The sequence below is a fragment of the Pyxicephalus adspersus genome, chromosome 5, assembly GCF_032062135.1.
Source record: "Pyxicephalus adspersus chromosome 5, UCB_Pads_2.0, whole genome shotgun sequence".
Classification (NCBI taxonomy): Eukaryota; Metazoa; Chordata; class Amphibia; order Anura; family Pyxicephalidae; genus Pyxicephalus; species Pyxicephalus adspersus.
Genome location: NC_092862.1, coordinates 18,189,421 through 18,217,331, shown reverse-complemented (window position 1 = coordinate 18,217,331; position 27,911 = coordinate 18,189,421). Strand labels below are relative to the sequence as shown.

The following is a 27,911-nucleotide window of genomic DNA, read 5'->3' as shown; positions in this document are numbered from 1 at the left end:
TAAAAGTAAACAGGCCAATTTTATTCAAAACACTGTGCATGTCAATCCTACATTAGAATACGTAAGACAAAGCACATTGCTGCAGCTAGCCAAGGAATTTGTTGAAGTTCTGATATTCATCAATAGAATCCGGAGTCCTGGGCAGCCCAATTTGGTGCCTAAAAAAATAAAAAATTTTTTTAAATATATTTGCCTACACAGTATTATTCAGGTATCCAATTGTATTTATCACTGCATTACAGACATACCAAACTATTTATGCCACCCACATTGCAGTTGGATGAGGAAGTCTAAATTAGGTCCTAGTGCAAAAAGTCTGCACTACACAGGAACTGTGGTGGAACACATAAGGAACCCTCAAAACTTTCATCAATTACTGACCACAAAAACCCACACAAACACAGGGAGAACCTGCAAACTACATGCAGATATAGTGTCCTGGCCGAGATTCGAACCTAGGACCTAGCGCTGCAAAGCCCCGAGCACTTACCTCTGAGCCTTCCTGCTGCCCACTGAGTACTATTATTACTGTTTCGAATTTACAAGATAAGATTCCCAGATACAGTAGCTAACCCTACATGACAAGCATCATTTGTTTTGATTACATTCCTAACACATTAAAGGTACCAGGGCTGACTACTTTCTGTAAATGCTACAATGTAGATAAGCTTGCACTTGCTACATGCTTGCTAAGAGAGATTATAACAGGCGACTTGAATTTCCAGATGGTCTGCAATGGCAGTTCTGTTCCGTGATGACTGGTTTTACTTTACTAGAAATGATCAAATAAAAAGAAAGAAATATGGCCACTTTAAGACAATAACTACTAGGCAGACAAGTCTCCCTTTCCTCACACACATAGCCAACTGGCTTATCCAGACTTCTCACCTCTGTCCTGGTGTTCTGGTTCATCTTTTTCTCTATGTTCATTGCCAACATCTGGCTGCGGAAAGACAAACTCTTTGTCTTCTCTATGACTTGTTGATAGGGTGATATGGCATTATTTCCCATTACAACGTGACCCTACGATAAAAAGAGAAAAGTTATGTACCGGCTTTATAGTATTTATGGTGGGTTTATAGAAAGAACACACTGTTCAAACCAATCATAAATCAGAGGACAGTAACAAGGACAACCTGTGGAAGGAAATGCGCTCTGAACACAATACACTCAGAAAACCAAAAATCTATAACAAACACTGGAAAAAGAATAAGTAAATGATGATTTCACCAGTAACATTTAAGACTTTGTGGCCCACAGAATGTCCTAGAATTGCCATCACTAAGCAGGGGCAATTAATAATGATGGCTATATAGGTTTCAGCTACTTGTTGTTCATGGCTTCCTAAATCTATGTAGCCAGTGTACTTCTCCAACTCCTGTAATATAGATAATCGTGCTTTGGTACACTTAGCCATTCCTAACGCAGGTAAACCATATTTTAATGTATCTAAACCTAAGAACTAAACTGTAATATACTGCAGCCTAAAGGACTGGTAATAAAAATAACTTGCTTTAAGTCAGAACTTTAGCATACCATTGTGTAATTTTAAAATTGCCAGTGCTGCAAAATTTCAAAAGCTTTTCATATTTAACCTATTGATACACGATACAGGTCTGTGAACACTCTGATGATTCAGGGGGTGGTACGTAATCTAAACACAATGAATGGTGCTTCCTTTGGCTCAGAACTAAGGCCATTCCAAAGCATATTAAAATCGCACAAATTCGCAAGCATGATTGTTAGCTGCTGAAGATGTATTCCTAAATAAATATTAGAACAACAGCTGAACATCGTTTCTGGAGATAAGTTTTTTTCAGGCTTGACCCAAGTCTGACAATCTAGAATAATTCTTACCAACTTGGAGTCTATCTTAGCATCCAGTCTGGCATTGCGAATCAAATTGACAATCCACCTTTCAGCTTCTTCAGGGCTCATGTTTAGTTTATCTGCCAACATGCTGCAGGAAAAAAAAAGTGAAATTATAAATCACTCCAATAATTACACAAAACGGCAAGCATAATTCCTTATATATTTTATGCTGGCGAAACGGTAACTGCAGCCAGCTAAACATTTAGTTCAAAGATGATTCACATGCTCTTCTGTTCCCCAATTTCTGTTCCTGACTTGTTAAAAAAGCATCCTGTACATACAGCCCCGTTCTGCCTATGGATAGGGGAGGGGGGAGAATGATGGAGCAGCACCACGCCGTGCTCTCTCCTTTACGTTCATTAAAATCATTCGTCGTCTGTGGATCCGCCAGGACGGACGACGAGTTCTGTACACGCGGCAGATTGTTTTCCGAGGATAGCCTAAGGCCTCATTCATATCCTCACAAAGCAGGATATTTACACCGCAGCAACAATGTTAAGATTTTACATTTCAGATGTGTGAAAGCATTTCATGACTTTTACAGGAGATTGCTAAACCTTTTCCCTGGAGTTATAAACATGTCAAGTCCAAGCAGACCTCTGTTTACGGTGGTCGATATTCTATTAAAAGGCAGCAGCTTCTGTTTTTAGCTTTTGCCCAGACCTGAAAGACCAGAAAGAGATAATTGGTCTGGGGAAGTGTTTCTAATTAACTCAATTAGTAACATTGTAGCACTCAGCTTGATCTTCACTTTGATGTGCTTTGTCACCCCACTTGTTCTTAAAACATCACAGGGATCCCAGTGTATAAAAGTTCCTTTTAAACCAGAACACATCCCACCATTTCCATACCGCAAGTCATCCTGATCAGCCTGCAACACATGCTGTTTGGTCATCTAATGTGGGTTTCCTGACAGCTAATCCCCCTTTGCCTAACTCCAGGACTTGCACAATGTTTGATTAAGGGCTAAATTGTAATATGCAAATGAGCAATCAGCAAGTCATCCAATTTACCTTTCCTAGTGCTTTACAGTTTCGGGCTAAATCTGACCTTCTCACTGCCTAAAACAAACAGTGAGTAAGTTGCAGACGGTTCTGCTGTCACGCCAGACATGTGAATACATAAACTTTAAAGTGGCGAACATAACCATGACTCACTCAAAACGTTTACAACCTCGATCAGGTTACCTAGATGGATTGTTTGTCTACATGAAAGTGACACCATGACAGAAAGGACTGAGTAATGTAAAGTCTGCGACACAAGCTAAAGGATAACGAAGTTATTTGAAGACTTAAACTACAAAAAATAGTGAAATATAAATCATTTCTTAAGAGACCATGTCACCAATTTCCAAAATTGTTGGTAAAGTCCACCATCAAGTATTTCAAATGCTTGTCCAAAGTTATTTTCCTTGTCAAATTTTATTATTGACTTGTAATGTTCCTTTAAAGGTTATTAGAGAAAATGTCAAATCCCTGGCACAATCTCTTCTGTCTTGTATGTTATAACACTCTCCTATTCTAGGAGTGTCTAATGACTGTCTGTGCTGCACCAGCTTCCCTACAAAGCATTTTAATGTAGGAGGCAGAAGGAGTTGAGGTAAATGCAGTTGTATCATTTTATTGATAACTCAGTTTGCTGGGGCTGCCGATTTGACATTCAAGATGAAGAAGCAAGCAGTAGTCTCGGGACCCTCCAAGTCTCCCCAACAGGGTATATTGCCCTTGCTTTTTCTGCCCCACTACCCTGTTCAGCACATGACAGGGTTAATATAGGAAAAGAAATGTGAATGTAGATTAGATTACTCCTAGATTGTAACCTTCTCCTGTCTGTACACATTTGCCATTTGCAAACCCTAATTTAATGTACAACGCTTTGTAATATGTTGGCGCTATATAAATCCTGTTTAATACTAAAAATAATATTAATTTGCCGGCAAAAACTGGTCACAAAGTGGGGTGAAACCAGCACAGAAGAAATCACACAACTCATATGTCTATTAGGCTCATCACAGAAGAGGAAATCTGGGCTGCAATCTCTCAGCAGACTTTAAATGATGTAACCAGTAAGGATTTAATAAGGTTGGTGTCGTTAAAACAAGTGGAATAATCAAATTTGATTTGTGCTAGCACAATGGTACATTTTGATGGCTTATTTCTGTCCCTTCCAGTAACACCTATAAAATGAGAACCATCAGTGGGATAGTGAGTTATGCAGAGAGGTCACCAGGAGACCTGACAAGCCACTACATTATTACGAGAAAGGGCAGCTTGCGGTTATACTCTCATTAATCTAAAATGAATTACAGACTTAATCATTGTATTGCTCTTATAATGGACTGTGCATGAAATGTGTCTTGACGGTATTCTGACGCTACAAAGTATTGCATCTTCAGTGGAAACACTTAGCCATACCAACTACCTGCCAAATTAAAGTTCCACTTTAAAAAAATTACTATCAGACAGGTCATTATTGCAGAATGGGACAGGCTATGTCCCTTCTGAAATAATACCTCCTACCTGTTGGTTGCTTCAGGTATCTGTTAAAAAAAAAAAAAAAAAAAAAAAAAAAAAGCTGAACTTTGCATGGGCCAGCTATCCGCGCTTCCCCTGCACATGCTGGGAATGAATTAACTAGTGCATGCCTGTGCAGAAGTTAGGCGAATCTGGCGCAGTCAATTAGGATGGCCGTGTAAAGGAACAAGGAAGACATTGGCATAGTGACACCACAGTGAATGTCAGCTGGTACATAGCATCAGGACATGTGGGATTACCAAAACACATGACTGTCCATCAACAAATATTTCCTGATAAAAATGTTTTAGTATCTGCTTTCACTAGAAGTAAAAGCAGTTCCTTAAAAATATTTGCCAACATGCCAAGAGAACTTCAAATCACTATATAATTAAAATTTCTGCACGACACCAGTACTCACGATACAAAGCAAAAACCGCCCATAGATAAGACTAGGTGACGTTACTGGAAAAAAATGAAAACCCACCACTGGTTAATTCAAGGAGCTTAATATATAAAATATGTTTTCTTAACTACAAGCTATAAATCCCTCAGTAAGAACAAAAGGTAGTGGAGATTTCTGATTATTAAAATAACGAAGGGCCAGGCATGTGCAAGCAGATGTGAAGATCTTGCATGTCATTGATGTAAAACACTTATACCTCCAGGCAGTTATGTAGATAGATAAGGTTTAATAGGGGAAATCTTGGCTTTACACCCCAATTCTATTTAGTCAAACCCTGCACATCAACATCTTCCTCCATAAAGTATTCTAGTAACAGCTGTTCCAGATAACCAACACAAAAGTTATGTAAACAGATGCCACAGAATATATACATATAAAGCACATACACAGTTACATGTGCTCTGTGTTTAACACTCAACTTTCACATATGTGGTTTCATATTCACCCTACTGTCCCTGTCCCACCTTATTCCCACTATCCCAAGAGGATGAATCCAGCCACATTTTTGTACAAAATTCCAGATTCTCACAAAGTATTTTTTTTTTGCATATGTGGGGGAAAAATTGGTGTTAGGCAAAATTTATTCAAGGAGAAAGATATTTTGCATGGAGCACACTCCAGAGTTCAAGAAGTTCCTGGGTAAAAAGGCAGCACTTTTACTTCCATGTAATGGTAGATGTGCAAGACTCTCCAGAGGATGGCAACAGTGAAAAAAAAACTTTAAAAAATGTAGCCTACTTGTCCAACTACTATATAAAGAACTAAGGGCATCCCAATGTCAACTATTTTATCCTCCATAGAATTCTTTTGGTATTTCCATTAATTAAAATTACTGATATCTTTACCATAGACCTTTACCTTGATGAAGTGCTTTGTATTGCTATATAATAATTCTCTTTTATAACCCTAAAAGTGGAATGTTAGTTAAAGCTAGAAGTTGGAAGAAAGCCCTTTTTATCTGTATATTTTATATCTTGTGTACATTACTTTTCTGATCTACCCTGTATTTGCAGGGCAGTGTACATCACAGCTCTGTTTTAGGCATCATACAGATAAGTTCTGTGTATAAACCTATATCACAAGCGACCACTGGAGAAGATCATTGGGAAACCAGAAGATGAGGAAATGTTAGCATTAGTGAAATAAGTAGGGACAGCTTAGCAGTGTCAGCACTTGAAGAGTAAATTACAAGGTGCGTCTTACATGATAAGCAAATAAGCACCAGTCCTGTGGACTACAGCTCCTTTTTATGAAGTAGTATTACAACACACACCAGAAGTCGGTATGGACTTACCTGATACTTATGCATTGGTGGATACGGCAGAAGGTCTCAAAAATAAATAATCTGGCGTTTTCAATAAAATCTTCCAAGCAAGCCACAAGAAAGAAATCATTCACCAGAACCTAAGAGTAAGACAAGTCAAGAATGTAAATTATTTTGCACAAGTAAAAATGAAAAAACCTTTACCAAAATGATTATCATCACGTTTAGCAAGTCTTGGAAGATGATATTCAGGTTTAATGCGGCTGAAACATATATATTAGGGTCACGTGTAACTGAATGACTAACTATTTGTGTTCTTCCATATTCTACCCATATGACTCAGCACACCATTAGTAAGTTAGTTATAATGCCCTCCCACTTCAATAACATCTGCCTAATTACTACCAAGAATGTATATCTACTCCCCTGCGTGCCTCTGATTTATACTGTAATTTTACTGTGTGAAAAGAACTGCAACAAACGTTCAGCTACTTCCTTCCTTGACTGGTCACCATTATTAACAACCCTGTTAATTAAAGTCATATGAGGCAAGGTAGTTACCCTATCACATCAAAGGAGGAACACATTGCTAATCAGCACACCTATCTCCTAGACAGACACTCCCACGTGAGTAACCCTAGACAAGATAACCGATTGCTGAGCTTTGAACTCATCACACAGACATTTCCAATTTAGGATCATGTACTACTACTGTGCTAACATGGAAAATATTCCTAAACCGCTTTATAAGGAAGACTTGCTATAAATGGATACAAACGAGCCTTGACGAAGATGCACAAACAACTAAACATTTACTGGTTTTGATCACGCCAAGGTATTTATTGGCACACACCTGACCTTAAAGTAACACATAATGTGCAATGACTATTTTAGTCTTTCCTTTTTAACCAAACTCTCACCAAAGGTATGGAAGTTGTAGTAACGGGGCAAATAAGCTCCACATCACATTCCTTCACTTGTGGTGAAAAAAAAAAAGGTAAGTTTGAAAATAAATGTGTACTGCCCATTCTGGGTCAGCAAATCGGAATGTATTAAAAAGCCAGAGGATCAGAACCAATCAGGGAATCATCATTTTTTTTATATAACCAGAACAAAGCTTACACAGCACTATGGATTCTTCCTTTGTAATTGCTGATTGGCCTAGCACTGTCACATGGAGCCGCTGTACCTGGAACTACTAGGTATTTTTTTGGCTGCTAGCCTTTCTACCGCCTTGGATGGCAAATAACAGGCTTTATGGGAATACAGGTGTGACAGTGACATGATACCAGTTTCCAGTTCTCTTCATATAAATCTAGGGCCTGTTTTCCTGTAGCTACCTTTGTGTTGGTGTCTGCTATTTCATAGGTTTCTGAATTTGGAGGACAAAATTGTGAAACTCAGTAAAGTACAGGAATAGTAAAGTAGGAATGGAAGTTCAATTACTATCACAGCAGACTCAAAGTTTTCCTTCAAAGAACACAAAGCTGTATGTTCTCTTTTCTGAAAATTCCAAAATCTGATAATACTCTTAAAAGGAGTCCCTACCAGAACATGTCTCTCTTTTCACCAAAAGAATATAGTAGGTTTTGACATATCCACTGAGCTTGTAAGAACAAAATGTCCATTTTCTCCTTAGTAATGGGCTTTGGTGAAAAACTTTGCAATAATGCTTGTTAATGGCATTGAGTAACCCTAATATATCAGAAAGAAACATTTGAAACTTACCGACTCGCACTCTCTTAACTTCTTTTGAGCCCCATCAAAGTCAAAGTTGACATATAAACACTCGACAAATTCAGTTATTGGATCCTTGTAGGTGTACGATTCCTAGGGGGTAATAAAACAGTAATACATGAAGCGTGCAGATTTTTTCATTTCATTTCTACTGCCCTGGCAGTGTAAGCAAGTATACCTTGCCTTTAAAGGGCAGTTATTTTATGCACAATACAATCATTGGTGAATTTATGAAATCATCTACAAAAATACAGACATCTCCAGCCACACCATCCCACCATTATGCTAGGGTCCCTCCCTATAATGGTGACAACAAGCAGATAAGTTAACAAGCTGGATATGCATTCGCAGATTTGTGGTAGACAAGAGAGAACTAGACTGCAGTGCCGACTGCCTGTTTGCCATCTGCTAAGAAGCCGGGTGTTTTTTTAGATTTGTAATACTTGCGGTCCAAGTATTGTCAAAATGTTACATTACCTTTCTTCTTTTATCTGCATCTGCTCACACATGATTTACAAACTACCCTTAGCAGATTACCATTGTGGAGTTTAGAAAGCACATATAAAAAAATAATTTGAAATGTATAAAAATAAAATGCCAAACCACCAAACAATACAACTGTTTAGATGTTTTTCAGTATGACTAAAGCTACGTACACACTTCCAATTATTATCTTTGGAAAACGAACGACGAACGATCCTGCACGATATCTACGAACGATCGCATAGCACCGATCCTGCACATAGAGATAACGACACGATCGTTCGTAGATATTGTACACACAATGTAACGATACGATCGTTTGAGCGATAGAGGAACTATGTGCACGACAGGAAAGTGAACGAACGTTCGTTCATTACGCATGCTCAGATCATTGACGATCAACGAACGACAGTACACACGAACGATGTATTCAACGATCGTCGTCCAATCCGATCCGCCGGTCCAGTCGTTCGTTTCCAACGACTTTCCTCGTTCGTCGGCGTCGTTGGTTACTTTTTTTACGAACGATTTTTGCCCAATCGATCGTTCGTCTTGAACGATAAAAATTGGAAGTGTGTACGCACCTTTATAGTAATTACACTGCCTCAATCTAAAAGCACCCTAAGAGAAACTAACACCCAAAGACCATTATTTCCTGGGGGCTTTATCTGCCCCTATTTAAAATTGGATAAGTGTAAAAAAAAGTTCACTTGTATTCTACCAGCCAAATAAACCAGTCTGGACAGTCCAATTACTAAGCCTCATGTACCTCAGTTACATTGTCCAAGTCAATTGAGAGTTGGAAGTTTACTTACTTGCTGGATAACTTTCACCAGATCTTTCAGAACTTGACGCCTCTTTCTCACATCCTTGTTGGTGATGACGGCTGTGGTCAGGTATCGGAGAATATGAGGGCACATAGTCTGAATGGCATTTAGATACCTAAAGAAAATAAACAAAAAATGTATGTCAATACAAAATATTAACAGAACAATTAACAATCATTAATCTAAAACACTATAATTTATCTATTTTCGGGGGCTCAATAGAATCAGTCCCTTTTGCATAGTTGACCAGTGCCCTCGGCGTATGTATGACCATGACATGATGGCCACTACGAAGAAAGCTGACCAACGTTTAGATTGTATTGGTTCATTGTAGAATCATCTGCAAGGGGGGGTAAGGCAATAGCAAATCTTTTGGCAGGTCAGGCAGCTTTCTTACAACTATTTCAAGCTGTTTTCCTGGAGCTAGGCTATAATGATTCTTTTATAAGGCAGTTATATCGTTCATGCTGAATTAGGACGCATCTCACTTAAATAACCTGACTATGACAATATCATGCAGAACACCAAGTATAACATTTATCCTAGAAATAAAAGCCAAATGTGACCTGATGCGTTACAGTAGCATGTGGACATCTGTATGAGCGTGTTTTCTTTTCTCGCTCTATCAGACAAAACGCTGATGGCAAACAGATGTTTTGTGTGCTGGATTGCTTATGGAGCAGGCCCCGAACTTTGATGTGCAGCTGTAATTCCTGGGCAGCACGCGCTCCATGCAAGTATTGCTCCTAGTCAGGTAGAAAAACGCCATAAAATGGAGTAGCGATGTTACACTAAAATGGAAACAAGGCATCTCCAAACACTACTACGAGATTGTTATCAAAGCAGAACCAAAATTAACCCCATTTTGACCAGGAGCCACTGTGTGAAATCTGTTTTTGCCAGAACATGCAAGTATAGTTGTCCGATACTCAATTGATCTTCTATATTGTAAGGTCCTAACCAATAATGCCATGTTTCATGTCTGTAACAAATATTCATTAGATCAGCAAGATTGTCAGAGAACTAAACTTCGTAAGAGACCAGCACTGGTGTAAGCAGTGTTTTTCCTAGCATAGCAGGTCAGGATACCCAGCATAGCCGTTGAATGACCAGCTACAACAAGGAAGGTGCTGATAATCAAAATGCTAACATTGGTCATTTGTAAACTTATCCCTGTATACAGTAAAAGAAGACAGTAAGCAGGTCCTTATCTTTTACACACAGGCTGTGTGAGATAAACTCCATGTTATCCAGAAAAGGCTGCAACCATGAGGGGGTTGGCTGGTATTGAAGGTTTAGCAATTTTGCTTTAGGAGCCTAGAATGGGTGAACTGAGAATGTATGGCTTGCATACACTAAAGCTGCGTACACACTGCCAAAAGGGAGTGCACGATGCATGAACGGTGCTGTACATACAGCACCGTTCATGCTCTATGGAGAGGGGAGGGGGAGAGCGACGGAGCGGCACCCTGCTGCGCGCTCTCCCCTTCCCTTTCATTAGGATCGGCTGTCGTCCATCGTACGTGGATCCGGCAGGTAGGTCGTCCAGACGATGGACGACACTGACTGTACACACGGCAGATTTTCGCCCGATAATTGGCCGATGCCGATTATCGGGCGATAAAAATCTGCTGTGTGTACGTAGCTTTAGGCTACGTACACACGTACAATGGGTCTCATCTGGCAAACGGCTCAGGGCTGATATCAGACGAGAATCTGGCGTGTGTACAGCGTTCGTCGTCTGAATGACCACCCAGGCGGATCCACAGATGACTGACAATTGTAATGCAAGTGAAGGGGAGAGCGCAGCGGAGTGCCGCTCCGTCGTTCTCCCCCTTCCTCCCCTCGCCATAGAGCAGAACAGTGCTGTATGTACTACACTCGTTCATGCATCATGCAGTCGTTGGAATGGACTGTGAAAGATCTTTTCCAACGACAATTATTGCACTTGTGTGCTCAGGCTATGGTCTAGGAACTGGTATATCCAAAAACATAAAATAAGAAATAAGCTGGCATGCATGGACAAAGAAAGTAGGCTGCATTTTTCTTTAAACATAAAAAAAAGCTTGAATTAGATTAAAACAGATACAAGGTATGATCCACAGTACACTATATTGTCTGCATGACATGCCAAGCAGCGAACACACAAGTACACTGCTCAGTATAAAGGCTGAGATCATTGCACTGAGAGAAGAATGGGATAGAGATCTAACAGACGTTAAAGGCTAACACTTGCTAACCGAGAACCCTTGGCATGCTAAGAAATATGCAAGAAATGCATGCAGGGATTTCACTTATTCACCAGGCCTTGATGAGTTAGCACAACTCAATAACTTTTAAGAAACATTTGGTAATGACCAAAATCCTGTAAGTTTCACATCCTTTTAATTGTTATGAATATAAGCACAACAGAAAACAGGTTATAGCCGATTTAGGAGAAATGTTGGAAGGCTTCTTCTGGCAACACTTCTTCCAAAAAAATCACAGCTGCAGAACCCCATGGCTGTAAATAAGCCGATCCTGCCATGGAATCTAGTCTAGCACAATACTATATGCACCAGTTTTTCAACCCTTTTTAAGCCCTCACTACCAAGTAAGTGAGCAGGTGTCTGGACCCATCTAAAATTGGCTGAAAGCAAACTTTTAACTGTCCCACTGTAACCACAAATAAGAAACTCAAAAACCTATTCTGTCCTGTGATGAACAATAGAAAGGAATAAAGCAATCTTTTTCCTGCATGAACAACATGTGCACGCTGCAGGACGGTTGCACAAATTAAACCCAACAGCGGTGCATGTGGCTGACTAGTCAAACAAGATGTGAGAATGTTACGATGAAAGTACAACTGCCCACGTATCAGCATCTAACGTTCTTTATAATCAGTTGCTGTTAATCAAAGCTCCATCCATGGCCCGCAGGCAGAAGGATATAAGGAACATTTGTTAGCATTTAGAGGACCAGAAAAAGCCTGCAGAGTTGTGAAAGAGCAGATGCTCGCTATTTAAAGCTTTCAGACACCGAATTTACAGTCATCCACCTAGAACAGACAAAAGGAGCTAATATTCCTCAACGGTCAAGGCACTGATACAAGGGTTTAGCTAAACCATGATCAACCACTGGCTATACAACTACTATCCCACCATCCACCATTTGTTTTTCTAGACACAAAAAAAAAAAAAAAACTCCAAGGACATTGTGACTGCATAGTGACTACTTTTCAGCAGGTGTCCTATAAACTGGAATAAAATGTCAGAAATTATAGGGGTCGTTAGCCTCTTATAAAAACAACTCTCAATTCAAATCTCAATGGTGGGGGGCAACCAACTATATATTTACCACTGCAAGTGTGGTCCCTTACATTGGTTAAAGGCCTGTGCATAATAGTCCCTGAATGTAATGTTTCAAAAGCTATGAGACTGTAGACATGTAACAGGAGATGGACGGAGACTACAGGTAAGTTACATGAGCAAACATTGAACTAAACAATTTACATACTGGAATCCAATCTAAAGAATGGACTACTGCATGCCAAGGTACTCACTGTAAGTGTCGTAGGGCTGCAAGTTGGGCACCAGGGGATTTAGTGGATACCATATGAAACCTGACCGTACCTATAGCTCATCCGAGTCCACCTACTTCACAGTGAATGTAACTAAGCTGCAATCAGGGTTAACGGAGCTTTGCTCAAAATGCCCAAAGCATTTAGGAAAATCTACAGAATAGAACTTACATTTGGTAATTTAACACTTCTCTATACATAGGGACCCAAGGCTTAGTATATTAGCGTCAGTAAGGCTCATTAGAACAAAGATATGCCATCTACAAACTAATATGCAGACATGATTCCAAACTAGGATCACTTTATCTGTACTAAAAGAACACAAAAGTAACAGGGACCTGATCAAAGTGCTTCTTTCAAGACAGCAAATCAGATACTAATAAGAAAAGTAAAGCTATAACTAGTATGGAAGACAGTATGCAATACAAATAACTTAGGGTAATGAACAATGGATTTCTGTAAAGTTTTGGGATAAAGCAAACCACAGCATAATCCTTCCAAATAACGGGTTCCTTTGCAAGGCTTATAGTGTCGGGATCTATGAGAATATTTCTACAACACATCTCTGCTATAAACACTCATATTTTAATTCACTTACTGAGGTTGGTAAAGGAATAGGTCAATGATGTTGTCTCTTCCCTTGGGATGGTTAAAAAATACAAAAAGAGACCAGTGAATGAGCCAGGTCCTGTGCTGCAGAGACTGGAGAGGAGAGCTGACGGACTGCGGGATAAAAACAAGAAAAAAAAAATTAGTTCTCAGAAACGGGGAAAATGTAAAACAATAACATTACAATGAGGCAAAACAGCATTCTGAAATTTACTCATGATATGCATTTCCCTCACAAGCCTAGATGTTTTGATAGTAAGAGAAAGTTTACCTTTGGCCATCAGGGCCAAGTGACAGTGCCTGGAGGTTAATACTTGTCCAGCCACCATCACCTTGTTGCCTGCTGCTGTAAATGTGAGCCTGTATAAACTTCCAAATCAGCTGATGACAGAGTTTGGACAGGCGGAAGATGTCATAAGACTGGTCACCACATAAAGTTTGTGCCTAGTGACCGGATGCTCAAGTCTGAGCACTGTCATAGATAGATCAGCATATGCAAGACCTGCAGCGGTGAAGGGTGGCGGCATGAGAGCACAGCTTAGGAAGTTGTATGGTGGAATGGCTAACTGCAGACACAGGTAAAGCCGTGTCTTTACCAAGATGGCCTCCTCCATACAGGCAGTACAAAACATGACGAGTCAGTAACTAAAAAACATCAAGACTATAGGCAATACTTATGATCAGTCTCATGCCTGCTTTCCAAGACACAGCTTCTAGAGTTCAGTTCATTGTTAAAGAACACTGGAACTCAGAAATGTCCCTGTTAAAATAGTATGTATGCATACATTTACTATATGAGGTTTACGTTGTCCCAGTAATCTCATTTAACATATAAGCTCACTTTCATTATCTAGATTCTCGCTGTAGACAGTGCTACACTCACCACCCCCTTCCTGGGTGTAATTAAATTAAACAAATGTTAGCATTTTATAGGTAAACTGCATCAAATTCTGTAGGATAAAGAGAGCAAAGACTCAAGCAATTGTTTTTCCATTCCCCCATGATAACTGATGTTGCACATTCATTAACCTTGTTATCACCCACTCCCATTTCTGGACACAATTGCAAAATACAAATCCTACTTCAGACCAATTATCAGTTACAATATAATAAGCGGATTCATTCGCACAACTAATGCAAGCATTACTGAAAAAGGTAAATGTGGATGAATAAAAGTTATAAACCCAATTAAAAAGGCTATAAATGTAAGCAATCCAGAGTACTGAAATACACAGACAATTTCAGATATTGTTTTAAAGATCCAAAAACCCATTTCTGAAATCTAGTTCACACAGCAATATGCTTGTTGACATAATCCTAGTAATATAAATGACAGAATTCCTCAGGAATACGTGTATTGCAACAATCAGATATACACCAGACTATTTGGGGGTGGGGGGGTCTTACATTGTTATCAATCGTTTCTTTGAGCCTTGTTAGATCTTCCATAGCGGCATCCCAATTCTGCATCAAAATTTCTGAAGCCAGTTTTCCCCAAATAGAACTTAGAGCGTTTCTGTCTGTAGAAGGAACCTGTAACAAAGGGGAAAAATGATGAATATAACAGTTTTGTTACTAAATGAATGACATTAGCATTTACAAGTTATTCACACTACAGAAAATGTGTCAAATCGAGCAGTAGACTTCTTCACAGATATGTGCTAGCCGCCAATGAAAACATTCAGTTACTCAATATTTAATACAAAAAAGAGCAGCAATAATTGGTAGCAAGCATATTACAGCACCAACGATGGCAAAGCATGTCTGAATTCCTCTGATAATCATTGAGATTCTAATGAACATTATTTTTTAGGCTACATAACATTACATACACCTAGAGTGAAAATCTGAAAGCCATCGTTTATAGTGGGGAACTTTCACCACTTATTGCCATTTCACATGGTGATCTTACATGAGAACTAATAGAATAAACCAAGACTGTGTTATAATAACGTTCTAGATATCATTAACAAATGTAAAATGCTACATCAGACTGCATGCACCCATACTATTTCTACATTTCCCTAAAGCAGCGAGCATGCCTAAGATTTTCCTATATTGAAAACGTTCATTAGTCTATATGAGAAGGGCATTCATATCATCCAGTTTCCTTTCAATATTTCACTGCTTTTAGAGCTTGTGTAGCTGACATCCATTCTCTAGTGGATGTGTAGATGGGAAGAAATAAGGTTCCTTAAGAGTTTTGTTTCCGGAGTGGATCCAAAGTAGATGGAGGATCTCTTTTCTTTTTAAAAGGGGCAAATTATTTGCTTAGGGACACTGTCTGAGAAGGATGTAAATGCTCACATGGTACTCTATTCCATACATCGTTCTGGACTCCTTGCTATTATCTATTATTGTCCCCAAAATCAACAGCAGTGCCCACCACCCACTCTGCCGAATCCTGAGAACGGGTCTGGCTATTTTATCTAGTGCAGTTCATGTCTTCTGAAAGCAGGGGTAAGGCTGGGGCCATAAAGATGTAATTTATACAACACCGAACTACACTAGGTCATTCAGAGTGTCAAATTCTAATCTCAGAGAAGGCATACAATGGGCCTTTCATAGCTTCTCTTTCTCCAGCCATCACTTTAAATGAATCTTCACCCAAAAAACAAGTCCCACAGCACATTGCTGCAAGAGACCAACTATTAGACACCGAAACCCCAGGGGAAATCTTGTTCTGTCTGACAGCATTTCATTTTGTGGAAGGCAGCCAGAGAATTCTGAAGTCTGACTCTTTAATACAAGATAAAACATTTTGTAACTGCAAATCTCCCTCAAACACCTCAAATTAATCAATTGGACACCTATAACCTAACCAAATTACAACACTTAGTTAAAGCAATCCCCACCTTCCCAAGCTTTCTAGCTTAGACCACATGTTCCCTGGCTAAAAGAAGCATTTTGGGAATTTAAAGCAGAACTATGCTGGAAAAATAAAATTAAAAGCAGGCGAGTTGCTTTTTACAGAATGCACAAGCAAAATCTTCTTTGCAATAAAATAAACATAAACATCAATGGTTAAGGTGCTACATGCACCTGTGGCTTTATACCAAGTTTCTCCCCTAATGACTAGGTTCTGTTCCAACAACTTGGTTAAGAGAGCAGCAAAGTAAAGAGAAGTGTACAGAGTTGCAAGGTTAGTATTCTCCCCAGGAATTATTTTAAGCCGGGTGGGAAGAAGCTGCAAGCGAGTGGCGGCCCCTGTATTGTAACCCAACTCTTAGTAACCAGCAAAAAACAGCCAGGTGGTGCGCCCGACTATAGGTGGCTATAGGAGAGAACACTAAAGAGTGTCTGATAAGGATGTAAATGTGACAGGTTCACCAATAGCCTGCAGACCCGGATCAAGGAGGATGGCTACTCAGGACCCAGGATCGAGCTTGACAAGAATGAAGGGGAGACATTGGGTTGCTGTACACGGTACTCGTCGGAGAGCCGGTGCTAAGTGCGAGTGGTATAATGAGAAATAGCTGTATCTGCCTGGAGTTCAGCTTTAAACACACACACAGTGATGTGCCATAATTCCATACTATGTAACACTCCTAGATAACAACATTTACCATCTGCATTTAATGTAATTTATTCCTAAAACGCCTCTCTCCCAGTTTCAACAAGCAATCCGTGGTAACTTCTGTGTAGAGCAGCCCGTGGCAGTCATGTAAACAGCGCATACTAGAAAGACATATTGTGGTGACAAACCATTATTCCAATACAATGAGAAACAGATTACAAAGCTTGAGGTCACGGATGTCTCTTCCACACACTAACTCAAACTGACGGATTAGGGTTTCTGCATAGACCTTACCGTAACATCCGTATTCTATACAAATCAAAACCACCTCCACATGTCGCTTCATAGTCCTTGTCTTGTATTATATTTCTGTTTCTGGCTATTGGTAGCCCTACATCTTGCCATAACCAACCCAATTCTGCGGTACACAAGACAGACCATCCATGCTCACAGGTATTGCATTGTACACCTTGTATGCATGTGTTGTGCAAGGTGGGAAATTCATATTCTTAAAGGTGAGCCCTGCAGGTTTAGCTCCACTTTAAATTAAGGAGGTTGTAAAGTCAAAGCTTCAAATACACCAACACAGGATTACCTGGTGCAATTTTTATGACTGCTACAAATTTAAAAATATTCAATTCTGAAGTTACATTGTTACATTATTACATTAAGCAGAATCGTTTTCATTGAGAAATAATATTTATTTTGCTGGTTTGGCGAGGTCCGTAAACCCTTACTGTGGTCAAAAGTCCTAATTGTTGCACTTAACAGAACTCATCTAATGACCTAAGCAGAGCTTGTAATAAATCTGAACCTAGGAGGTATTATGACCACCAATGGGTTAGTCTGGGACAGCCTGGGCTCAGAGGAAGTCAAATAAATAATGCTAGCCATCATTTACCTGGGGGACTGAAGACAGCAGTGCTCTGTGGCAGATTTACAATCACTTTTTGCCTAATGAATTCACTTACTACAGAAATTACTAAAACACACCATTTAGTATTCCACACTTCACAGCCACAACTGTTCATAAACTGAGAATTTAGGAATGAAGATTAAAACCATGGTCACTCTCAGAGTTGCAGTTTTGGAGGTCTCCATGCACATTTCTGCTATTTTTTTTTTTAAAGGCAGGAGGTTCATGCGAGCTCACTTGGCTAGGATCCATGTCATTACAGTTGGCTCTGCATACTAACCTTTCAAGCGAGGATATGCTAGAATAGTTTCAATATCTGGATTTTACAGGGGTTACCTTAAGTTTCCATTTGCTGGGGGAATGGCACATTCAGTCACTGGCCAGCAACAATAAATTTACTGTGCAGAGCCCCGAACAAGACATTAAATCTTCATTCTCAAAATTCACTCCCAGCATTAACAAATGATATGAATAAGCAGCTCTTTTCAGGCCTTGTAATGAAACCACAGGCCTGGTTTTATTAACCTCATTTAAGCTGTTTACATTTCCCAAGTAAATGACTCGGCCTCTCTTAAATCCGTAGTAATATTCCAGAGAAGGCTGATGGAAGCCCCTGATAAGGGGAGGTTGGGCCGCTACTGAACATTACTGCCCATTACCTTCAATTTGCCAGTCTGCTTTTCAACATTTGAATTTTGTGCTCTAGATATAGATTACAATCGCTGATGTGGTCCACCTGTGCAGAAGGAATTAACCCTCATCCTGAACATAGCTAGGAAAACACATATCACTGCATTGCAAAATATTGCTTCACCCTTTCTACAAACAGCGAGAAATAGAACTGGTAATGCATTGTGCCTTGTTAACGTGTATGAAAACCTAATTAATGAAATCTTTAATGTGAGAAACTAATTTAAAGTATTTTTTAAGATTTCCAGAACCTTCAGCTTTTGTTAAAAATCCCTGGTGTCCTTGCTATGAAGACTCTTCAATAAAACTTCCTGGTAAAGGGTGACAACACTAAGTGCAGATTTTGTTTCCACAGTATTGTCAATTTATCAAATTTTCACCCAATAGAAAGTATAGATGGTTGTGCAGGCTCATGCATATTCACTGGTGTGACATTATTAAGAAACCAAGGATTAACATCAGGAATCAGACGTGGCAGCTACTGAAGGTAGCGCATATAGACAGGAATCGGTTCTAAAGAAAAAGGAGATCAGCAGCTCCAAATCGCAACAAGGAATACAAACTATTAAAAGAAAACTGTGCTCATGTTGCACAATTGTTATACTAATTTCCATCTACATAATGTTTACGTGTTCTGTAAATATTCAAATTTGAAAAAAAAAAATCAATATGGCAACTGAGATTATATGTGAAATCACTGGGAAGGGAATGCAATATAAAGAAAGCCACAAGAGGCAGAATATTTATCAAAATATGGAACATCAGAAAATTAAAATGTAATCAATCTCCCTAATTACTCGCATGTACATATGACAATAACAAATCTGTACTGGTTGAAAATTCAGCACTGTAGCAATACAATCCCTACAGTAACTGAAATACAATGCAGGATGACAAGCAAGAGGACAAGCAACACAGATCGTTTCCAGAATGTTTTCCTGCAGCTTTTTGAGCCCAACTGTGAAATCTACTTTTGGTTTGGTTCTAACAGAACCAAATAAGCCTGGTGACACTACAGACAATTTACACAGACTAACACAAAGCACCAATAGCCAATCCAAACTACAAAATATAAACAGCTGTACAAATCCTGAATGCAATCATAAAAATAACGCAGCAGACTGCAGCAAAGTTTTGAGGCAACCATCTGTCATAACGTATCTTACATAGTAGGTTAAGTTGAAAAAAGACATAAGTCCATCAAGTTCATCCACTAGGGAAATAAACATATCCCAGATATAAAACCCTATGAATATAGTTGGTCCAGAGGATCTTTTATCATTACATTGCATTTGACCCAACAGCCACTTTCCTAGAGATCAGTTTTCATAAGAATATTTCACGGTTATGGCAGTTCATTTGTTACTTGCATCTCTCAAATAAGTCAATTTGTATTGGTCTGGATTTATATGTGGTCTGGATTTGCCAGATCTGACCAAGAACAAGAAATATCTATACAAGAAAAATAATGGACAATAGACATTGACTTACCAGAACTCTGAAAAAGTACAAGTACTCGGCTGCTCCGGAGTAGTTACCGCACTCATACTGGAACTTAGCATATCTGTACAAGGTGTCCAAGTATTCTTGTCTGAACTGAAGGGGGAAATAAAATGGTACAATTGGTAATCAAGGCAAAATAAAAAATTGGCAGCAATTATCTGACCCATAAAAGACTTAAATATTATTATGAGATAGCAAAAAAAAAGGTGTTTGCTAGCTTTTGAACAAAAACCTTAAATTTAGCAATATCCAGCAAGTTTGTAAAGACCTTTTAAAAGCTTTCCCTTTCTGCCAAAAAAAGATTCAGTACTAGAACCATTATTAATAACTTGTATTTACATAGAACTAAGCAATCACACAGCAAAGTCCCCCAAAAGGACTCAAACACTCCTGGATCCAAGCATTGTTTCAAGTTGGTAAACTGACCTTTACACATATCATCAGTGTAAAACATGGTGGTCCAGTGCTGCCTCTATAGACGGAAAGTTCTAATTTCATTGGTGGCTTCCAAGCATCTGCTGAGCCATGGTTACACTTTAAAGTGACAGAAGGGATCTCATTCAACTGGAGTGCAACTAACCCATAGGGGCTGGTGCTCATTATATTACAAATAATGGTTTCAGGACCATGGACTGCTACAGATAAAGTATGTTGGATTGACTTACACTTTGTGATCCAGTGGCCTAAATAAAAAATACACTAAATTAGGGGTCAGGAAACTCCGGCCTGTAGGCCAGATACGGCCTAGCCAGTAGACCGTTCTGGCCTAACAACCCCCTGGTCGATCCCGCCTAATCCCGGCCATCAGGAGTCAGCAACCCACGGCTCTTGAGCCTCCTTGTTATGCCTACCTTCCCTTTTTACCACTGACGGCGGTAACACTTTCGCCGCCAGGGTAAGGGGACATTCCCTCTTCTCCGTATGCATTGCGGAGGAGAGAGATTTCCCTTAAGAGGCGTTTCTGGTGGGGGCGGTACCATCAGCAAGAGAGAGTCAGGCCTAGTGTGCCTTCTTGACCTCCTAAAATGGCCTAGTAGCCAAAAAAGTTTGCTGACCCCTGCACTAAATATACCTTTACATACATCTAGCATTTGCATCCACGTCTGTCTTGATATTAGTAATATAGCCCAGCACCATCAGATCATAAAAGGTCTCCAATGCACTTCTCGGACAAACAATAACCAATCTTACACAAAGGAAGACCTAAAAAGTTTTCATTCTGTTCCTGTAATTTCCCCTAAAATTATATTTTACCGGGAAGATGGGAAATGTTCACTCAACAGGTTACTAGCAGCTATAGGAGCTCACCACCTTACATCATTTTTGTTTTTAGGACGAATTAAAGCAAACATGTCAACCACTTGTAATCAAAATAATTTGCACTTAAATAGTAAAGTGGAACTTCCGACATATAAATAACATAAATTGGGTTTAGGTAAATGAATTGGATTTTATTACCAGCCTCTTTGCAGACCCTGTACTGGGAAAAGAGGTAGCAACACAAGTAAGCAATCAGTTGCAGTGCAGTCTACGAAACATGCAGACATGATAATGATAAGAGCTCAGCTTAATGTGGGGCAGAGAGGTATAAATATCACAAACGAGTGGACAGGAATATAGTTTTCTTCTTTGTTATTTTAACTGCATATAAGCCGGCTGTAAGTAGATAGGCTTGGGAAGCAGACAGATGGTCAACAACGGCCTCTGCAAAGTACTTTACCAAACAGTACACATGTATTACTTTACATGGCCTTTATATTAATTTCAAGAACCAGAACAAGAATATACATACCCCATGTTTATCAGCAAGATGGTCAAACAGCATTCTTCCATCCCTGTAAAGAGAAAAAAAACTTGGGTTTAATAACTTTCCGTTATTAGTCTTATTAGTGTTATATAAACGACTAGTACATAACTCCCAAGAGCACTCCTGACTCCGTGTAATACAGAACTATCACTATTATGCAGGTCTGGCCGGTTGGTTTCTAAGTACATAAATTTAACTGTATAAGCTATAAGTAGAGTTCACTCTAAGAACTGGCTGACCCATAGATTTGCATTATCATGAAAGCAACTAGCTTTAAAACTGAGCTTAGTATCACTTTAACATCTTGCAACTATGCTTTAATTAGCTGCAACAGTGACTGGTATGAACCACAACAACCAAAAGATGACCTCTTCTTTCTCAGAATCAGGAATACAGAGCCAAATATGAATTCCTCTCACTACGTACTTTTGGGATTTTCCGCCATCTCTAATTAGCTTTACTGTGCGCTAAAAGCCTGCAATCTCATTAGCAAACTTTACAAGCTAAAGCCAGCAAATACAATGGCTTTCAAGGAGCTTTAGATGCCTAGAAACAGGGAGGGATGACTTGCATTATATAAAACTTTGCCCTTCCAGGACTTAAAAAGTCACACCACTTAAGGTCATTAAAATCACTTTTTACAGTCAGCAGGGTAATGTTCAGTAATACAAGCAGAGCATCAGACATACGATGATAAAGCAGCAATAGGTTTAATGATTAAAAGAACAAAAAGCAAATCTTTAAAGAAAAGAGAGATACAAATGTGATTGTTGCTGACCCTCAAATGTAAATATTAAATGTTCATCTCAAGTTTAAATTCTGTGTATTAGGTTAGTGAACCGGAAGTTGTATGCACCAGGTCTTTTTTTAGGCCAGCAACTTAAAACACTAAAAGTAAAACATGACTTTCATGCAATAACAATCTTCTGAAGGAATTCAGCAAATGTGAGCCTACTATTTCTCAAATTATTTTTTTTCTATTTATAAGGAAAACACAGAAAACTGATATACAGAGGCCACAGGAAGCAGATTTGTGACAGACATAAAAGCAGTCTTAAGATGTACGGCTTTTTCCTGTGCATCTCTCCTGTAAATAGTCCCAGGGACCCCGGGAAAGCTGAGGGTGGAGAGTGACAGTGTTTCAGTGAAAACATTCTTTGGTCTCCTCTCCATACTAAACCCAGGAACACTCAGCTCTCAGAACTCACTGTTCCGAATAGTCACATTCATGGGATGTAGTGGAGGAAAGAAGCAGATCAAGCAAAGTTTTTGGCCCTGACAGGGAAGACATCGGGGGATCTACGAGACCCCTAGAATCGGCATCAAGGGATCATTTCACATAGATGTAATAGCAGTAAAGTTTAATAAAAAAATGTGTTACAAAATATGAATGAATTTAGGCAGGCTGATTCCATATAAAGGAAACAATTCCCAATATGAGCTACAGAATATATCAAGCATGGAAAGATAAATATTAAACATAAATGGGCAGCACACATTCTCTTTTCTGGTTACTATATGAGGGATAATAACAGCTTAAAATAAAATGTTATAAAGCCTTTAATTTAGAGATGTATACGGGAAGGGCCACATCACACAACAATTTGATGATGGTGATGAACCGCCAGAGTCACTAAGAGACCCCCTGCAATGAAATGGGTTGCAATTCCTAGACTGCAAGCACTTCGGGGCAGGGTCCTCTCCTCCTCCTGTGTCACTGTCTGTATTCGTCTGTCATTTGCAACCCCTATTTAATGTACAGAGCTGTGTAATAGGTTGGGATATATATAAATCCTGTTTATTAATAACAATAGTTCCACATAGGTAAAGGCTCTATCTTGTGGCTCTGTGGGTGATGTGTTGCTAGCGGCACCGTCACCCATCTGACACCAGCCTAATAATCTAATAAGTGAAAACAAGCTGAAGTGTTGTACAAAATAAACCAGCTGATGTAAATAAACTGAATGTGAACCTTTAACAACCAATACAAATGTAATACAAACGTTTGGAGTTATTCGGACAGAAGGGAATTTCCTCATCCTCATTAACAGAAATCTAGGGAGCTTCTGTAGACAATTACTGCAATTATCTGCAGTTAAAACTGTCAGGGATGCAGATGGAAGATGCTTATGTTTAAAAGCAAAAGAAAGCCACAGGCTTACTTTACACTTTATCAAAGGCAATGCATACCATACATGAGATGACTCTGTATGAGTTTGATGAACTAAAGCACAAGACAAGTTCTAAATTGGCTAGATGTTAATTCATGAGATAATACTAGGCATACACTGCAATGCTCTTGATGTTATTTTTTGTGTTATGTTTATTATTTTAAAGGGATGCTTTTTGATTGACTACAAGTATTTGACATACCACCCATATATTCAATATTGGACTGGTATCATGAAGCATATCTAACTATATCACACTAGTTTCCTATGGTGGTCCAGGAATGCCTGTGTGCTGACACAGTGTGTGAGAGGAGTTCAGCAAATCGTCTGCTGAGCTAGACATAGCTATAAGTCTGCAACTAGCAAAGATCACTCTGTTGATTAAAGACTCATTAAGTATGAGTTATGAGTTCAGTATGAGATCTTTGAGGCATATTAGAAAATGCTACAAACCGATAGACATCTATACAAACAAGTCATCTCTATCCTCAGTTATGACAACCTTATTAAAGCTTTTCAGAACATGACCAGCAAAAGGTGAATTTTAATTCTGACAGAGTGCTCTGTACATACCTAGTAGACTGCATCTGCCTTGTTGTTTCAGGATCCTCGAACATCTTCACAATAGGTTCTGTTTCGGCTTGAAGCTGTTTCAGTTGTGCAACGACTGTAGTTCTCTTCTCTCTAAGAACTGCACAAAATCAGCACAAAAGATGTGTTACAACAATCTGATTTCAAACAATACTCCATACTAAAAATGTGACCGATAAAAAAAAAAAAAAACCAGCATGTCTCAGATAGATTCTTATCTGATTCTTATCCATTATGTAAATTAAAGAATGAACAGTGAATAATGGTGAAGTGTACAGCAACATCACATTACTTCCAATGTAAGCACCAGGTAATGGATAATAAAGCCCGGGATGTGAAATTATCATTTCTTATACAAAATGCTGAGACTTGGCGGCTCCAAAACCAGCAGCTGCTGAAACCGAGTTGAGGTGTAATTTTCAAATAGCACCAGGACAAACAGCCGTCATCCCTGTGCCATTTTAAAGTGACAACAGAGAAACAATTTGGTATATAAACCATCCTGCTATGCCAGCTGTACCAATGATATTTAATACAGTTTGCCACTTTAAAGCCCAACTGAATGGCTAGATTTACTAAGCGAAATACAAGTGTTCCATGTCTTACAGTTCATTTATGTACTTATATTTATATATAGTATACAGGTGGGTGTACACTTTTCCACCAGGTTGCAGGCAACGACCCTTTCTTTGCATGGAAGCAGTGGTCTCTCCGCAGAAGTTCACAGCTGAGTCAGACACAGCTATAGGTCTGCAATTAGCAGTCTCTGTGAATTTAAGGGCTGTAGCTGCCAACTCAGCAGGAGGGGAGATGGGGTGTAAGGCCCCAGCTTCTACTCAAAAGAATCTCCCCACCTCCTTTTGTTGTGATACACCTACAATGTATGTAGCTCTGTTTACCTGAATATTCTCACACCTGTGGATTAGGAGTCTGTTAAGTGAGGACACAAAGGATTTACTTACCATGTGGAATTTCCTTGTCTGGATACAAGTTCTTATATACATCCATTGCAAAGTCCACCATGTTGGTGTCACTGAGCAAGTCCAATTTGCCCTGAAGAAGTTCTTTTTCATTGTAAATCTGCAAATACAAAACATACATTTTTAGGAGAAGACAAATCGATTTAGTTTACATCAACAAGGAGATGACGTTAGTGCAATACTGTATAATAATATACACACGGAAGATATTCTGACAATGATACAGAGAACTAAAGTTTTACTTTTAAGGCTGTGTACACACGTTCAATATTTGTCGTTGAAAAGGATCATTGATGACAAAAGACTATGCAATGCATGAACATGCGTGGTACATAGAGCACCTTCTGCTCTGCACCCCGCTGCACTATCTCCCCTTTACTTTCATTACGATCGTTCCTTGTGCATCATCCGTGGATCCGCCAGGACGTTCGTTTGGACGAGTGATTCTCATGGGATATCAGCCCTGAAGCGTTTATCAGACGTGAATCATTTAATGTGTGTACGTAGCCTCAGTATGCATGATAGACAGAGGATGGCTAATGATTGTAACTGGGATGTTATATAGAAGTAATATGGTGTTGGCCTGTGATGGAACACGAATAGAAGAGTCACAAGAAGAACCAAACCCACAGGATTTATCCATCATCACAGGACGCTGACATCTTTCCGATCCTGCCCAGCAACAGTTTTTGGACATCACTAACCACATGCCTCATGCATCCCCGGCACACACAAGGGAAGCCGGGACTGGCCCCCCCAACCAAAGCGATGCTGTGCATGTGCAGATCAGCGTTATCATGTTCCTGCGGCGATCAAGCCGGTAAGGAGGGGGTAATATAGAAGGGACATCGCCTGCCCCTTTCTGCACAAACCACCAACCTGATCCTAAAGGGGGACTCTAGCTTTGCATTAGGCACACAGGGCAAGAAAATGCACAAAAGTCAATGTTGGGACTTGCTGATGCCACATTTAAATTGTACATAAAGACAAAACATTTTCACTTTTCACTACAATAGGATAGAGGATTTATCCATCTCCAGGAAGCCAGGACCTGGCACAGGAATCAAAACACAAGCCGTGAATGTTAAAGTGTACCTAAACTCAGAGTTTTCAGAGTAGACAACCTCATTTTGTTTTAGTGCAACACCATTTTTATAAAAAAAAAAAAGGGGGTGCAGCACCGTCCCCTAATTCATAGGTGATCGAGAATGAATGGGAGCTCAAAGCCTTCTGGGATATCTATGCCACAAATCCCAAGAGGATTTTGGCTGCTCCTTCTGTGCATGCCGGAGCATCTGAGGTATGGGCAGAAGGGAAAATTGCCTATCATACGAATGTGCAATGAGATATGCAAGCTTTTTCTCCCCATCTACATCACCTGATCTCACGCCTGGGTCTGGTGACATAAAAAGAAGAGGTGAAGATGGCAGAGCAGCTCAGAGACGGACACCAGGACGACGTGAGACCCGATGAAAGAGTCTTCCAGACCGATTGACTGCACTGTGGGATTAAAGGCAAGTGATTTTTTTTTTGTTCTGGGCATTTTTCGGGTAACTTCCTCTTTAAATTTTCCTGTACTAGAGATGCCACAGGAAATGAAAGGAAATCTGAACTGTATAGAATTCCCAGCTTGCAGCACTGCCATAGGTACACAGAGTTCCCAGTGGAGGACGTGGCCCAGGAACCAGCACTGAAGGGAAATCTTCCTATTTGGGCATCTGTTTTGCGATCAGTAGCCTAAATTTCCTCACTTTGGGAGATTTTCTCTTACTTCCCCATTCATCTCTGATAGGAAGTGATGAAGTTTCCCAATGGTACAGAAAGACAAGGAAAACAAAACCTGATGTGGGCTTTTACACCATAAAATGGTAACACATGGGGTTATTAGTACAAAAAAGAGGCTATATGTAGATTTTAATGCGGGAAACTATAAACTTCTATTGGGGTCATCGGTAAGCAAACAATGCATCTTATTGCAAAGCTTTGAGGTGATTTCTGGGCTCATTACCCCAGCAGGTGATACCCAAACACATGGAGGCCTACCTGGGACGAGCAAGGCCTGCTCTGTACATTACAGCCAGTGGTGCGGCTTTAAAAACACAATTGAGCCCCAGCTGGGCCCCTCACAGGCCGCACACAACATGGCGCCTCTCCTCACTCATATGGCAGCCAGGCATCCTCAATGCACACTATGGGCCGCAGCCTCTCTGCCCCGTCCCCTACACAACCCTCACCCCCGTACACTTACTTCTTTAACTGAGAGAAATTCCAGCAGTGGGAAAACTAAATGCCGGTCCAGAAAATGGGCGATCTTGGTGGTGAGATCGTAATCCGCCATGGTGGCTGGCGGCGTGAGGAGGAAGAGGATTCAAAAGAGGTAAAACTTTACTAAACAGACACAGCAAA

General features: G+C 39.7%; 1 protein-coding gene across 1 annotated transcript; it reads right to left on the bottom strand.

Moving 5' to 3' along the window:
- EIF3E (eukaryotic translation initiation factor 3 subunit E) lies at positions 1–27,911 on the bottom strand. Its single transcript, XM_072410739.1, has 13 exons — positions 27,754–27,911; positions 25,488–25,605; positions 24,508–24,625; positions 21,749–21,791; positions 19,945–20,049; positions 14,738–14,863; positions 13,320–13,444; positions 9,151–9,277; positions 7,844–7,945; positions 6,146–6,255; positions 1,858–1,960; positions 889–1,023; positions 1–158 (listed from the first exon to the last, which is right to left on the bottom strand). Exons 1-13 carry the CDS (start codon positions 27,841–27,843, stop codon positions 120–122), a joined length of 1,341 nt encoding a protein of 446 aa, XP_072266840.1. The 5' UTR covers positions 27,844–27,911; the 3' UTR covers positions 1–119.